The sequence below is a fragment of the Citrus sinensis genome, chromosome 2, assembly GCF_022201045.2.
Source record: "Citrus sinensis cultivar Valencia sweet orange chromosome 2, DVS_A1.0, whole genome shotgun sequence".
In the NCBI taxonomy this organism is placed as follows: domain Eukaryota; kingdom Viridiplantae; phylum Streptophyta; class Magnoliopsida; order Sapindales; family Rutaceae; genus Citrus; species Citrus sinensis.
The window spans coordinates 28,022,343-28,037,651 of record NC_068557.1 but is presented as its reverse complement, the minus strand read 5'-3'; the positions used below and the strand labels follow the sequence as shown (position 1 = coordinate 28,037,651).

The window sequence follows — 15,309 nt, the reverse complement described above, 5'->3', positions numbered from 1 at the left end:
TAATTAGCTTAGAAAGTTTAGATCTCTCTGGTAACAATCTTTCTGGAGAAATTCCCAGGTCATTGGGAGAACTTTCTCATTTTAACTTCTTTAACGTGTCTTACAATGGGCTAGAAAGAGAAATTCCAAGTGGCGGACCAGGAGCTAACTTCTTTGCTGAATCATTCTAGCATAATCATGAACTCTGTGGTATATCTCGACTACAAGTTCCACCCTGCAGAACTAGCTCCATACATAAATACACAGCCACTAAGCTTGCGCTGAGAAGCATTTTACCAGAAATTGTGGAAACAATGGTTATTTTGGCTCTCATTGTCATCCTCATAAGATGCCATGAGAGGGACAAGAGTCTGCCAACAGAGAACAATTTGTTAAATTCGGCAACATTGAGAATAATTTCATCTTATGAGCTGTAACAAGTAACAAATGGATTTGATGAAAGCAACTTGCTTGGTACAGGGATTTTTTGCCCCGTATACAAAGCAACACTAGCTAATGGGATGAGTGTTGCAGTATAGTTTGCAGGAAACTAGAGCACTTGAAAGTTTTGATGCTGAATGTGAAGTTATGCGAGGAATACGCAGTGAAATCTTGTTAAAATCATTAATGGTGACAGTAATCCTGGTTTCAAGGCTTTAATACCGCAGTAGCCTTAAGGGAGATTGGAGGAGTGATTGTATGCTCACGAGCACCTGCTCAATAGCCAACAGAGGCTGGACCTAATGATAGATGTTGCTTCTGTTTTGGAATATCTTCATCACGGCTGTCCAATGCCAGTGATCCACTGTGATTTGAAGCCCAACAACGTTCTATTGAATGATGATATGGTTGCACATTTGGGTGATTTTGGCATGGCCATACTTTTAGACCGAGTAAACTTTGTCAAACAAACCTTGTTACTAGCAACTATTGGATATATGGCACCAGATGATTGTTTTTGGTTAAAATTCTGAAAATGCTATCATCATTCCTCTCTGTAGCTTTCTCAGGAACTTTTTTTTTCCCCTGATAAAATTACCAAATGCGAAACAAAGTTGATAAACAACAAAGAAATCATAGTTTCAATTATTTTCTGCTATAAAATTTGCACCATCTTGTTGTAAATTTTATGATACTTCCATGATGGCTAAAGTTTTAAATGGAGAGTATGGATCAGAAGGAGTTGTTTCCACATTCACTAAAAAAAAGCCCACGGACGAAGTATTTGCAGGAGAAACGAGCTTGAAGCGTTGGGTTGAAGAGACATTAGCTGATGCAGTTAATGAAGCTGTAGATGCCAATTTGCCGAGCAGAGAAGATGACGAAGAAGGAAAAGCGGAGTTTGTAGCTTAGAAGAATTGCATATCATCTATTACATGCTTGGCCTTGAAATGCTCTGCAGAAATTCCTCAGGAAAGGATTAATGTATAAATTAGGCGTTACATTTTATTTTCATGTAATATTTGTCCTTCTAAAAAGAATCCCAATTTGACTAAGATTCGTGATGATCACATTTAAACAAAACAATTAGGAATATATTAGAATTTAAAATGCAAACCGTTACCGGTCTACTGCTGCTGGTGGATGTACACTTTTCGACCAAATCCTTATCCCTCTCAAGCCTAACTTGCATTCTCTTTTCAATTTTATTTAATTATAAAAAAAATATTTTTAAGACATTATTTATTTATAATTTCTCGTCAAATATCCAAAACTTCCACGCGAAAATTAACAAATTATATAATAAAAAAATAATTGTGAATGGTGAAAACATAAAATTCAATTAAAGGCAAATTCTTTATTAAAATTATTATTTTTGCTCTTTCCCCGCCATTGTCATTTTCACAGCTTAAAGAGTAAAGAGTAAAGACCCTGATTCAAGTTCAAAGAAACCGTACAAATGCCCAAATCACTCTTGAGTCTTTCTACTCTCTAAACTGCAAAACTCCTCCTTTTTACATCACCCTTTGATCTTAACTCCTCTATCCCCAATCTCACATTAATTCAATTTTGAAGAAGCCCTAATTTCTCACCAATCCGTCCCCAATTTCGCCAAACTAATAATTAATTAAACCCTCTCGAATGGAGGACTCGGAAGGAGGTCTCAGCTTCGACTTCGAGGGCGGCCTCGACGCGGGCCCCGGTATGCCCACCGCCTCCAACCCCGCGATCCAATCCGATTCCACCGCTGCGGCGGCCGCTGCCGCGGCCAATGCCAACCACGCTGCCCCTTCTTCCTCCGGGGCGGCTCCCGACCATGCGTCGGCGCCGGTACCACACCATTCGGGGCGGAGGAGCTTCCGGCAGACGGTTTGCCGGCACTGGCTGCGTAGTCTTTGTATGAAAGGTGACGCTTGTGGGTTTCTTCATCAATACGATAAGTCTCGGATGCCAGTCTGTCGGTTTTTTAGATTGTTTGGGGAGTGCCGTGAACAGGATTGCGTTTATAAGCACACTAATGAGGATATCAAAGAGTGTAACATGTATAAATTTCCCTTCCTTTTCTTAGAACCCTCTTTTTTTTGTGTTTATATTGTCTTTAGCTTTTATATGCTTCGTCTGTTTGTTTTTCTTGTTGTTGATGAATGTGGGGTATGACTATTGCATTTAATTTTTCTGGTTTTGTTGATTTTAGGCATGCCCTGTTTATTTGACGATCATTATAATTTTGCATTTTTGTTGATGAAATTGTATTTGTTAGTGGATTAGTGATAATTATCAATATGGAAATGGGGTAATTAGTGATTGGCTTTGTGTTAAGATGGGATTTTTAGTTCTGAAGGTGGTGTAGTGGAAAGCAAATTTATAACACCACGCGGGCATTAAGTTTGTGTGTTCCTTCCCAACCCCCCCCCCCTCAAGTTACCTTTCGTTTTAATCTGAGAGAGTTCCATGCTGTAGGTACAAGCTGGGTTTTTGTCCAAATGGTCCTGATTGCCGCTATAGGCATGTGAAGTTGCCTGGACCTCCACCTTCTGTGGAAGAAGTGCTTCAGAAGATTCAGCAAATAAGTTCATACAATCATGGCAACCCTAATAAACATTTTCAACAGCGAGGTGCTTTCTCCCATCAAACAGATAAATCTCAGTTTTCACAAGGTCCCAATGCTGTCAATCAAGGTGCGGCTGGAAAATCTTCTACAGCAGAGTCGGCTAATGTGCATCAGCAGCAGCTGGTTCAACAACCCCAACAACAGGGCACCCAGACCACCCAGATGCAAAACCTTCCAAATGGCCTACCTAATCAGACGAACAGAAATGCTACACCCTTGCCCCAAGGAATATCTAGGTGTGTTCAGAGTCCTGAGGTCTATAACTGGGTTATGTAAATCAATCTTTGTATTTTATTTGGACATTGTTATGAGAGGTTCACCCAGCCAACTTCTGTTGTTAGCTGTAATTAGCTTCCTACTGGCTGACAATTAACTTTTATCTCTATTTCGAAGTATATATTCTTTTTATAGCAAACGGGAATAAGATTTGATAGTAATGCAATTCTATTTTCTCATTTATTGTATTCCTTTCTTAATTACATCATTTGATATATAACTTTTTCTTACTTTCTAATGCATGGTGTTGTAACGCCTGTACTTATTAGCATCTGCTACGGAAGTTTCCAATTGTGCCATGTTCAGATCCTGATCTAAATAGTTCTCTGAGGACTGAGCTGTGGAGTGGCATCATTATCTGCTGCTTTTCCCTTTTTCCTCATTGATCAAGATGTAGCTGAACTTATTTGGTGCATTTGTTATTGTTTTAAAGATTTTTTTATAATTGGAAAAATGCTGTTGCAAAAACATGTTTGGCGTTGTTTTTTGATAAAATAGTGGTTTTAAGTTAAAAGTTGCAGTTTGCTAGGAAATTTCCTTTTCAGTAATGGTTGAAAACAAATTTTTTTTTTTCAATTTTAGTTGTATTTTTAAAAAGTTTTTTCAACCAAATTCTGAAACGGACTTGATCAAACATGTTATCAACTAATTGTTATTTTAGAAAACAGGAAAAGAGACACATCCATGCAACCACTTAATTTCCTGGCAGCAATGAGTCAGCGGTGGCTTTTGAGATGCCTGTTTTATTATCAGCCTATGATCATGAACTCCTGCTTTTTAAATGTACACAGCTATGATGATGTTCACTACTTTACACTCTCCCTTTTTCCTTTTTTCCTTTTGTTTTTGTTTATGCATAGTAATGTTATCAGTAGTATCACAAATTTCTTACTTTGATTAATTCATTCACTGGATCTCTAAGTGATTATGCTTTAGTCCATGCCTTGATGTTTTTGGCTTATTGGTTCGGTTATTGTCTTCTCTTCTATTTACATGTTTTCTGAGAGATACACATGTATGCTAATATACTGGTTTTATGGAGGACAAAGTGAGCTTTTTCCTAGTATCTCAGAATGCTAAAAGTTCTTCTTTAGCCGGGAACTAAGTTTTTCACTTTTTAGCAGAATACTAACAGATCTTTAGTGAGAAATTAGTCATATGCATGATGATTTGGTTGCCTCAACTGATTGATGAAGGGTATTTGAAGGGAGGAGTTGGAGGATGTCTGCGGAAACCTTTTGAGTGTAGGAGGTGGTTCAACTAGGTAATTTCTATTACAATTATGTGCAGAGTACCGGGGTCATAGGAAAGTAACAACAGTACCAAATTCTGTTGTATGGCTTCTATATAAATAGGTTCAATCTTTCAAATCTAGTAACAGTTGGACGTAAAAGTGAGGGTAAGGTAACCTAAAAGGAAGAAACTTTGTGTAGAAAAACATTATATACTCTACTTGTTTGGTTTAGTAATCCTTGACATGGAATTTTGTAGGAATGCAGTTGGTGAAAGGGACCCTCTATAAAACGCAGGCTTGTTTGCTTAATCAGTGGGTTAGGTGATGAGAGAACTGTGGGTCTAATTGGCCTTATTACAGCATTACACTAATTTTGTCATGTCAGAATCAAGAAGAAATCATTTAGATAGCATCTTAACGCTTGAGAGTTTCCATGGCAGAAAAATTCAGGATTCGTTTTGTTGATCGAGAGCCTTTTTAGTTCATAGCATTCCCTGCTTCTTGCTTTGTTAATTATGGCATGGTGCTTTGTTTGCTTGAGAAGAAATGTACAGCATGAAGCTAATAACATTCCCTATGCTGGTGTTGAAGCATTTTTGGCTTAAATGAATAATCATTATTGTTTCTGATTTTTTTTTTAATTTAGTATTTTAGTCCATATGGTTTCATCATAAATTATAGACTTCATTAGTGGCTTCTAGCTTGGTTTTACTGGTTAAAGTGTTGTTCCTATTCGGCTGTTATTTTACAATTTGGAGCCTAGCAGCTTAGATATAATGATATCGATATATTTTTAGTTAAAGTGTAATTTGCTTAAAGAAGCCAATGAGTATCTTAGTCTTTTACTGTTATGGATACTCAACTCTGTTTTTCTTATCTTTTCTTTCTCTTTTATTTGCATTAACTCTCTGCCATAGTCTTGTGTTGTAAATTAGATTTCAATACAACAGTACCTTTTGTATTATGATTAGTATTACAAATTTCAAAAGAGAAGTTTAGGGATCTGCAGAGTTAAATATTTTAAATTTGTCTATAGTCAGATCAGTCAACTAGCTACAGACCACAGTATGTTCATTGTATTCTGTTATGCATTCAATCACATATCAATGGGGTATCTGTATGTTTTTTGTATTTGTCTTGTGGATGGTTGGTTTAGCAGTTCTATGCCAATTCAAGCTGAATGAACGTTTTTCTTATTTGGATATTTATGCTCTTGGAGTGTGATTTTAAGGAAGTTTTATGTATTATATGAGTTATTTTATTTGCTTCCAATTAAAGCAATTTTTTCCTGTTATGTTCAATTGTTGATGAATTTGGATATACATACTTATTTTATTTCAAATCATGAACCATAGGTATTTTATTGTTAAAAGCTGCAACCGTGAAAATCTTGAATTATCTGTACAACAAGGAGTATGGGCAACTCAAAGGAGCAACGAAGCTAAACTAAATGAAGCTTTTGACTCTGCTGAAAATGTGATTTTGATCTTCTCAGTCAACCGGACTCGGCATTTCCAGGTAGTTTGGAGTTTGATGAAAAAAAAATTCTTTGTAATCAAGATTTTTTTATTTCACCCCTGAGGTGTTTAACATTGAAAGAACTGTTGATCTTTTAGGGTTGTGCGAAGATGACCTCAAAAATTGGTGGGTCTGTGGGTGGGGGAAACTGGAAATACGCACATGGAACTGCACATTATGGGAGGAATTTCTCAGTTAAATGGTTGAAGGTGCATGTCCCCTCTTTTCTACGAGTTATTTTATTTGAGATAAGAAAATAGAAACTATTAACTGAGTGCCTAATTATTGTCCATTGGCATTGAAGGGCCACAGTCTATGAAAGATAGGAATGGAACTAATATGAAGTAGTGAATTTCCTTTGATTCAGATCTTTTATGATTTAGTAACAGATCTTCTGTTCCTGCATAAACATGGTTAGGCTGTAGCACAAACTAAATGGGCTCTGAATTAGATACTTACATGAATTGTTTTATGTTTGTTGATGATTATAGGTTATGATGACAACTTATAATTTCTTATTTGCAGTTATGTGAGCTGTCCTTCCATAAAACTCGTCATTTGAGGAATCCATATAATGAGAACTTACCAGTGAAGGTACTCAATCTATACTGAATTCCATGTTCTTTTGAATTTTCTACTCATGTGATTATTTTCTCTCTCTTTTCTTATCTCTTCTTTCTCAACAGACTTGTAAAAGTGCTTAGTTTAACAATTATTTAGCAAGAATTAAATTGAACTGGAGAAATGCTGGACTGACCTATGGCTGCACAATGAAACACATGTTCAGGCTTGCTGATATTTCCTGTTGAACCAAATATCTTTCCTACTATTTGTATCTAATTAATCATTTCTTTTGACAAAGTACTGCTATTAGTAATATAAAAGACTGAATCTTTTGTTAATTACTAACTAATTGTACAAAAATTCAATTTAAGATAGTTTAAGATCTGCACTTGCTCCTCCAATGACAATGTAGAAAGAATACTTTGGTAGTCATTTGTTTGCGCACCATACTTATACGTGACAATTGATGTAACTGAAAACAATTTGCAGCAACTACTAAATTATCAAACTATTAGACTAAGGCCTGCTTGGTTGGTCTTACTGAGATTGATTTTGATTATTGACTGGACTGGAGATCAGTTAGGATTGGACACTTTGCCTTCTCTTGGGATCATAAAACATTCATGTTTTACGAATCTATTGTCATCAACAAAGTCACTTAAGATGAGCTATTTGTGTGGTGGACTGGTACGGGCATGAAACTTAGTTCGGAATGCATGTTGACTTAATATCCTATGAGATACATCACAATAATCAAATGAAGATCCTGCCCTCAAATTGGAGGTGTGGGATGCAGTTATTTTCTTAGATTCAAATTTTAATTGAACAATGAAATTTAAAAAGTTATCTGAACAAAAACCCAAACAAACGTACAGGTCCCTTGAACTCAATTGCTGTTTCAAAAAGATTTTTTTCCTCTTACTAGTGAAATCTTTATATGAGCTCCAATTAATTTCTCTGTTTTTTTTTTAATTATTCTGTATCGTTGCAGATTAGCAGAGATTGTCAGGAGTTAGAGCCCTCTATTGGTGAGCAGTTGGCTGCCTTGCTTTATCTGGAACCAGATAGTGAACTTATGGTATGTTTTATCTGACATGAAGAAATAGGCCAGAAATTGTCAAGAGTAGTATAGATATAGAAGAAAAATTAAAGAAGCTGAGATGTCATTTGGTAGCATTTTTAATCGCATTTGAAATCAAACACAACAAAAAGTAGGTTTGGTAGCAAGTATTTGGAGAGTACTTTTGAAGAGTGGAAAACTTGTTTTTCAAATTTTAGAAAAAGATATTCTAAAATGAATACCAATTCATTCTTTACAAAGTAGTTCATTATGTTTCCCATTATTTTAGCACCAAAGCAGATAGGTTTTCCTTGTTTCTATACTTTAGAATACTGTTTTTAAAACGCCGCCTGGTATGTTCCTAGATCTTGAAAAATCCAAAATAAATTTGGTACTTTCATGACACAAGTAGAATATTGGATGTGCCCTAACGGAATTGTCAATTTTCAAGTTCTTTGCTTTTGCAATTGGAAAAAGGACTTGTATCTTTTTATTTTCTACATGAGTGATTCTGTGAAACAGTATGCAAATGTGCTCTTGGTTTATAAACGTATAAGGCGTTTCTCCTAGTATATTTTCCTTACACATCGCTCCTATATGTTTGGCTGCAAATTCTTCCACATCCAAGACTTTCTGTGTGCCTAATACTGGAGCAACCGAAATGGTTCCTTCGTATGACCAAGTGGACTGTAGGTCTTTGCCAGAATTGGTTAGGTGTCATTAAGAAAGCTAAGGACAAATATAGATCTTAGTAGTCTAAATACATTGTTAATGTTTCTTGATTGTTTCGTTCTCGAGCTAAATGGATCTGCATATTTTTGTCTTTATTTTGTAATACAGGCAATATCAGTTGCAGCTGAAGCAAAACGAGAGGAGGAAAAAGCAAAGGGAGTGAATCCAGACAATGGAGGGGATAATCCAGACATAGTCCCATTTGAGGACAATGAAGAGGAGGAAGAAGAGGAAAGCGAAGAGGAGGAAGAGAGCTTAGGAACTGCAAGCCAGGGTAGAGGGAGGGGCAGAGGAATGATGTGGCCTGGTCCAATGCCACTAGCCCGTGGGGCAAGACCCGTGCCTGGTATGCGAGGTTTTCCCCCTATGATGATAGGTGCTGATGGATTTTCATATGGTGTTACACCGGACGGTTTTCCAATGCCAGATCTTTTCGGTGTGGCTCCTCGTCCTTTTGCTCCATATGGTCCCAGGTTCTCTGGTGATTTCACAGGCCCAGGTGGCATGATGTTTCCTGGGCGACCTCCTCAACCAGGGTCTGTATTTCCACCAAATGGATTCGGCGGGATGATGATGGGACCAGGACGGCCTCCTTTTATGGGAGGAATGGGACCTGCAGCTACGAATCCAAGAGGTGGACGGCCGGTTGGCGTGCCCCCACCGTTCCCGAACCAGCCACAATCCTCTCAGAACAGTAGCCGTGCTGCTAAGAGAGATGTGAGGGGCTCTATTAATGACCGTAATGACAGATATAGTGCAGGATCAGATCAGGGCAGAGCTCAAGAAATGGGAGGTCCAGGCAGGGGGCCAGATGACGAGGTGCAATATCAGCAGGAAGGATCAAAGGCTAACCAGGAAGATCAATATGGTTCACGAAACTTCAGAAACGATGAGAGTGAGAGTGAAGATGAGGCACCGAGGAGGTCAAGGCACGGTGAGGGGAAGAAGAAACGGCGAGACTCAGAAGGGGATGCTGCTGCCAGTTCTGATAACTAGACATGCTCATGGCTGCACAGCAGTTAGTGACATGTTACAAAAATAGCCAGGCTGCACTCCAACATATAAGCATGATTAGACTAAGCATTCACATAGATACCTACCTACTTTCTTAGAACATGATTGAACTAATCAAAATGCCTCGATTATGAATTCTTTGTTCTGTAATTTAGAAAGTTTGCAGAATTACAGTTGTTTTGGCATTTTAGGTAGGGGTCGAGGTTAAAAATGTTCAAATTAATATTAAATGTGTGCATATTTTTGTTCCGATGCCAGGAGGGGTGCCGGGGTGGTACGAGTAGTTTTGTTTCTCTCACGTTTGTTTAATTTAGTAACTTTTTCTTCTTTAATGCCGTAGGTGCATGTAAATCAACACAACATTATTCAGTCTGGTCTGATTCTTTGTTTCAGAATCCACCGTTTGAGCTCCGATTGTGTTTCTCAATTTTGATAAATTCTTCAAGACTATAACATCTGGGTCTAAATATATACCACCAAACTTGTGTAACAAAGCAAGCCTAAGTAAATTTGACAAGTTTTGACCCAAAGAAATTAACCCATGATCAACATTCCCTTTCTTCAATCTATTAAAGAAAACGAGGAGGAAGAGAAAAGCAGCTGCCTTCTATTTTGCTTTTGCCTAAGTCAAAAGACAATGTTTTATGGAGAAGTAAAAAAAAAAAAAAAAAAAAGCAGTGTCGTTTGTTTAAGTTTCAGGGTTTGACTTAGGACAAACATCAGCACTAATAATTAATTCCATAATTTTGGCACGAACTAAGTGAATCCACAATCTAAACATGCTTTAAAAGACAATTATTCAAAATTTTGGCATAAACTAAGTGCATCCACAATCTAACATGCTTTAAAAAATAATTACTCAAAATTTTGGCATGAAATTGGCATTTGGCAATGGCATAAAGAGGGTAGCAGAGTTGCAAAAGTCAGTCCTTGAGAAAGGATTCCCCACCCCCATAATTACATCTCATATCTCTTTCTCTCTCAAATGAAACTTTTAAGTTCAAGTAAACAACATGTCTCAATTTTTCATGGGATAACATGGGTTCGCAATTCACAGGGTTTTACTTTCAAATCAAAACAAAACAATATCTCATATATGTTTTCAAAATGATCCTAAATACATAGGCCAAACACAAGAAACGATATCTCATATAGCTTTTTCTTTTTTTTTTGGGTTCGAAAAAAATAAAATATGGATCCTCTCTTAGATGACGTGAGTGGGACTTAAATTATTTTTATCAAACACAAGAAATTTTATTAATTCAATTAATTGACACCCACTATTAATAGCATATAATCTTCCTCTGATAGATTACTGGTTTAGATTTGGATATAACTTTAATAAAAATAAAATTAACCGTAAGTTGAGATCCGAAACGCTTACCCGAGTCCACAAACTAAATGGACCCTAAATATATGGTCTCCTCTCTTCCTCGCTTGCCGCTTAAATCCTGATATTCCAACTGGTGGTTACTTAAAACCCTCACCTTAAACCCTAATTTTCGTTAGAGTCACATCTGCAATCTCAACGGCATTTTTTCCGATACTTTCGGACATCCAAATAGAGTCGCAACTGAAAATACTCGAAACTTCTATTGTCACACTGGTAGAATCATGAAGTATAAAAACACAAAGAAAAAGGGGCCAGCCCCAAGGGGCAAGGGAAAATTCTCGATTAATCAAGATCCATTTTTTGCGGGGGAACCAAAGAAAAGGAGAAAAATTGACTACGATGACGATGATATTGAGTCCGCAGACTCAGAAGATTATGACGACGAAGTTGAGAAATCCGGTCCGGAGGAGAGCGAGGGCGAGGAGGAGGAGCAGGAGACTGCGGATGAGAAGAGAAAAAGGGTCGCCACGGCGTATTTGGAGAAGATAAGAGAAATTGCGAGGAGGGAAAAGGAGGAAGAAGAAGATGGAGATGAGGGAAGAGAAGTGGGAGAGAAAGAAGGCGAAAGGGATTCGCTTGTCGCGAAGATTTTGCAGCAGGAGCAGTTGGAGGAGAGTGGCAGAGTTAGAAGAGTCATTGCTTCAAGGTAAATAATACTAATGAAATGCTTAACATTTTTAGTAAGTACGTTGAGGAGGTTGAAGTATAGGATTGAATTAAGTATACATTAGGTTCATGTGAGGTTCTGATTCCACTTAGTAGTTTGTATTCAATTTCTTGATTCTTGCATTGTCTTTTTTTCCAAATCAATGGATTTTCTAGTATTGTTGTGCTTTAGTTGGCATCAGCTTATGTTGTTTAATGCACACCATTCAGGGTTCAAAAGCCCGAAGCTACTGATGAGTTCCGGGTCTTATTGAAGCATCGGCAATCTGTTACTGCTGTAGCTCTATCTGAGGATGATTCAAAGGGCTTTTCAGCTTCCAAGGATGGCAGCATTTTACATTGGGATGTAAGTAGCGGAAAAGGAGTAAAATATTTATGGCCTAGCGAGGAAGTGCTTAAGTCCCATGGGGCCAAAGATCCACAAGGCCGGGCTACAAAGCAGAGTAAACATATTTTAGCATTGGCTGTTAGCTCAGATGGTCGGTATTTAGCAAGTGGAGGCCTGGACCGCCATATTCATTTGTGGGACACCCGTATTCAGGAGCATATACAGGTAAATATGCTTCTGTTCATCAATAATTGGGGAATTCTCCAGGTCACTTAGGTTATTTTTAAGGTGTCAAATCAGACAATAGTAGTTAATTTGGATTCAGCTTGGGGACTTTGTGGACATTTGAAATAGACTTTGAGCTGAACTTCCTATCACATTAGCAAGGACCTGTATCCGCTGTTTGATATATATATATATATATATATTAACAAAACTCAAAAATGACACGGCCTTGGTGTTATAATGGTCTAGCTATGTTCTCCGCCAGATAAATTTGGTATACGTCAATATTCCAGTGTCTGCTCCAATGTCCAAAAAATGGGACTTGGGAAGCTTCTGAGGTCTTGAAGGCTATCCCTGCTACTCAGTCTTTCACACACTATATCTTATAATGCTTCGTCATAATCTGTCATAAGTATCAGTTGTTGGTTCTTAAGACTTTTTGTTCTCACTTTTGTCTTGCTATTCTCATCTTTAAATCATGCTTTTCAGGCATTTCCAGGTCACAGAGGGCCTGTGTCATGTTTGACTTTTAGGCAAGGGACTTCAGAACTTTTTTCTGGTTCATTTGATCGAACAGTCAAGATATGGAACGCAGAAGACAGAGCTTACATAAGCACATTATTTGGTCATCAAAGTGAAGTACTGACCATTGATTGCTTACGCAAAGAGCGAGTTTTAACAGTGGGACGTGATCGGAGTATGCAATTGTGGAAGGTAAGCAGTACTTCTCTTAATTGATTCTTTATTGCTAAATTGAAGATTTACTCTATCCAAGTCAAAAACTATGGACCATGAGCTGCTTTTGTGCTATTTACTTGTACTCAATGTGAAACATTGTGCTGCGCGCTCATGTGAGCTTGATTTTTAGTAAATAAGTATTTGCATTATGGTGGAAACTCATGCTTTAGAAATCTTGAATAACTTATGCTTTAGAATCTTCATTAACTGTACTTCTATAGCCATCTTTTTCTTTTTACTCCAGGTATGTCTTTTTTACTGTATATTTGCTCATGACATGAGTTTATAATTCATTCTAAATAGGTCCCTGAGGAGTCACGTTTAGTTTTTCGTGCTCCTGCGTCATCTCTGGAGTGTTGTTGTTTTATCAGTAATGATGAATTCTTGTCTGGCTCTGATGATGGAAGTATTGAGCTATGGAGCTTACTGCGAAAGAAGCCAGTGTACATTGTGAAGAATGCTCATCCTTTGTTGGACGGCCTCAAAAATTTTGAACAAGATGAAGGAAAAATCTCCAATGGACATTCAGGTAAACTGCAGTAACTTACTCTTGTACTAGTTATTAGCTGTTGTCTGTAGATAAAGATACAATTTCATTTCTCAATGTAGACAGAATGTCCGTATGGAAACTTGAACATGGTTATAATTAAGTACACACTCTAATTGTTTCAACACGATTCAGAAATGAATGGATGAATGTTTTGTCCTCTGTTTGGTATTTCATCTAATCGATGCTAGAGCAAATAGAAAAAGAATTTTTATTGCAAATATTCTTTTTTCTTTATATGCTTGGTGGCCATTGGGATGTCAATATAATATTTGTTTCATCATGAGCGAGAGGGAGGAAGTAGATAGACCATGCTGCTTTTGTATCTGATCTTAATTTGTGTTTCCAAGTAATTGAGATTCTGTTTCTTATCTAAAAAAGAAAATACACAACTCTGCTAAGATGCTTTGTTTCATCCCTGCAGAGAATGGTAATCTCAATCCTGGAAGTTATCATTCTTCATCGGCATATTCCTGGGTCAGTTCAGTCACTGTATGTGGAGGCAGCGATCTTGCTGCCTCTGGAGCGGGTAATGGTTCTGTCCGTCTATGGGCCATTGAAAGTGAAACTAAAGACATTCAACCCTTATACAACCTTCCACTGGTAAGTTCACACCATTTGTAATGGACCTCAATTGACTTTTCTTACAACAAAAGCTCAAAGGTTTGGCTTGATATCTGAGTGTTGTATTGCTGTGTTCAATGTTAATAGAGCTCTATGATTAACATAAAATCTATTTTATGCTAAAAATAATTGTGGAAAGTCTCAAAAACTATTGATATCAGTCATGTTTTCACTTGGTTACACACATGTTGATATTTGTATTAAGCTCCCTAGTCTTGATAGTTTTCTGGTCATTTCAAAGTATATTCCTTTTGTGGGTATTTGGAATTTTATGGGTTTTGTACATGGATGGAAATAGTCTTTGAAAAGGAAAACAGTGATAAGAATTGAAATACTTATTGAGAAAGCTCTGCTGACTAGGTCACTTGCATTAGGCTTAAGCTACATTACTGTGTCTGTTGGTTGGAGTCTTTGGTATGTTGGTTTTCATGTGTTACTTGTCAATTGGGCCCTCAATGTGGACATGGTTATATTTAAGTGCCTCCAAACAACTGCTGCTGCTCTCTGTGTTCTCTTGTGTGCATAAATATGCTATTTGTGTGTCAGTTTTCTAAGGTAATCTGACATGATGCATGTGGAGATTAAAATGCTTACCAAAATTTTGTTTGTGACACAGGTTGGGTTTGTGAATTCCCTTGCTTTTGCAAAATCAGGGCAGTTCCTCATTGCTGGAGTAGGGCAGGTATCATTGTTTATCTTATATGACTTTTTTTATTAAAAAAATGCATTTTTTTCCTTTTAGATTCAGCATTGGAGCTCTAATTCAAGTCAGTCTTGTGTTCATTCTAGTTTATTTAGGTTGTTTTTGCTTGTTATTTGTAAGTTTATTGTTCTTGCATTTCAGTTCAGATTTGATGCTATAAGTACCTTTGCAACAGGAACCTCGTCTTGGAAGATGGGGGCATCTTCCTGCTGCTCGGAATGGGGTTTTGGTTCACCCCATAAAACTCTCGTAAGCCGTGGTCACGAAGATTTTCTAATCTCCAATTTTGACTGCTATAGAGTTGAGAAATCACGAAAAGGAAATAACATGTTTGTTTCTGTAGTTTTGCCATTATATAATTTATTCCAATATAGCGCTTGTATCCTCAGTTTTCTGGGCCCTCCACGGCTTTGCCCGATTCTTTTCCTTATTGTATTTTTCTTCAACTTGACTTGAAGAGAAAGAGCTGAAGGCACATATTGCCATTTCCTTGATGACTGGGTTATTGGTAAAATGGAAATGTTGCAGAGAGGTCAAGTTGTATTTTGATGTTCCTTTTAAGGTGTTAGCCAAAAATACCAGCTTTTTATGGCAGGTTTAATGCGGTTGACGTCGTCAGTCATTTTTTTTTTCAGGTTTTTCTACCGAAATTTATT

At 37.3% G+C, this 15,309-nt stretch overlaps 2 protein-coding genes across 2 annotated transcripts; both read left to right on the top strand.

Moving 5' to 3' along the window:
• The first annotated feature begins 1,780 nt into the window (after positions 1-1,780).
• LOC102629136 (30-kDa cleavage and polyadenylation specificity factor 30) lies at positions 1,781-9,824 on the top strand. The gene is made up of 7 exons (XM_025095140.2): positions 1,781-2,462; positions 2,881-3,267; positions 5,897-6,059; positions 6,158-6,268; positions 6,585-6,653; positions 7,615-7,701; positions 8,524-9,824. The coding sequence occupies exons 1-7, from the start codon at positions 2,062-2,064 to the stop codon at positions 9,409-9,411; spliced, it is 2,106 nt and encodes a 701-aa protein (XP_024950908.1). The 5' UTR covers positions 1,781-2,061; the 3' UTR covers positions 9,412-9,824.
• Positions 9,825-10,832: 1,008 nt separating this feature from the next.
• Positions 10,833-15,196, top strand: LOC102629432 (U3 snoRNP-associated protein-like EMB2271). The gene is made up of 7 exons (XM_006468228.4): positions 10,833-11,468; positions 11,699-12,041; positions 12,531-12,755; positions 13,083-13,308; positions 13,751-13,929; positions 14,567-14,632; positions 14,829-15,196. Exons 1-7 carry the CDS (start codon positions 11,044-11,046, stop codon positions 14,904-14,906), a joined length of 1,542 nt encoding a protein of 513 aa, XP_006468291.2. The 5' UTR covers positions 10,833-11,043; the 3' UTR covers positions 14,907-15,196.
• Positions 15,197-15,309: the final 113 nt, after the last annotated feature.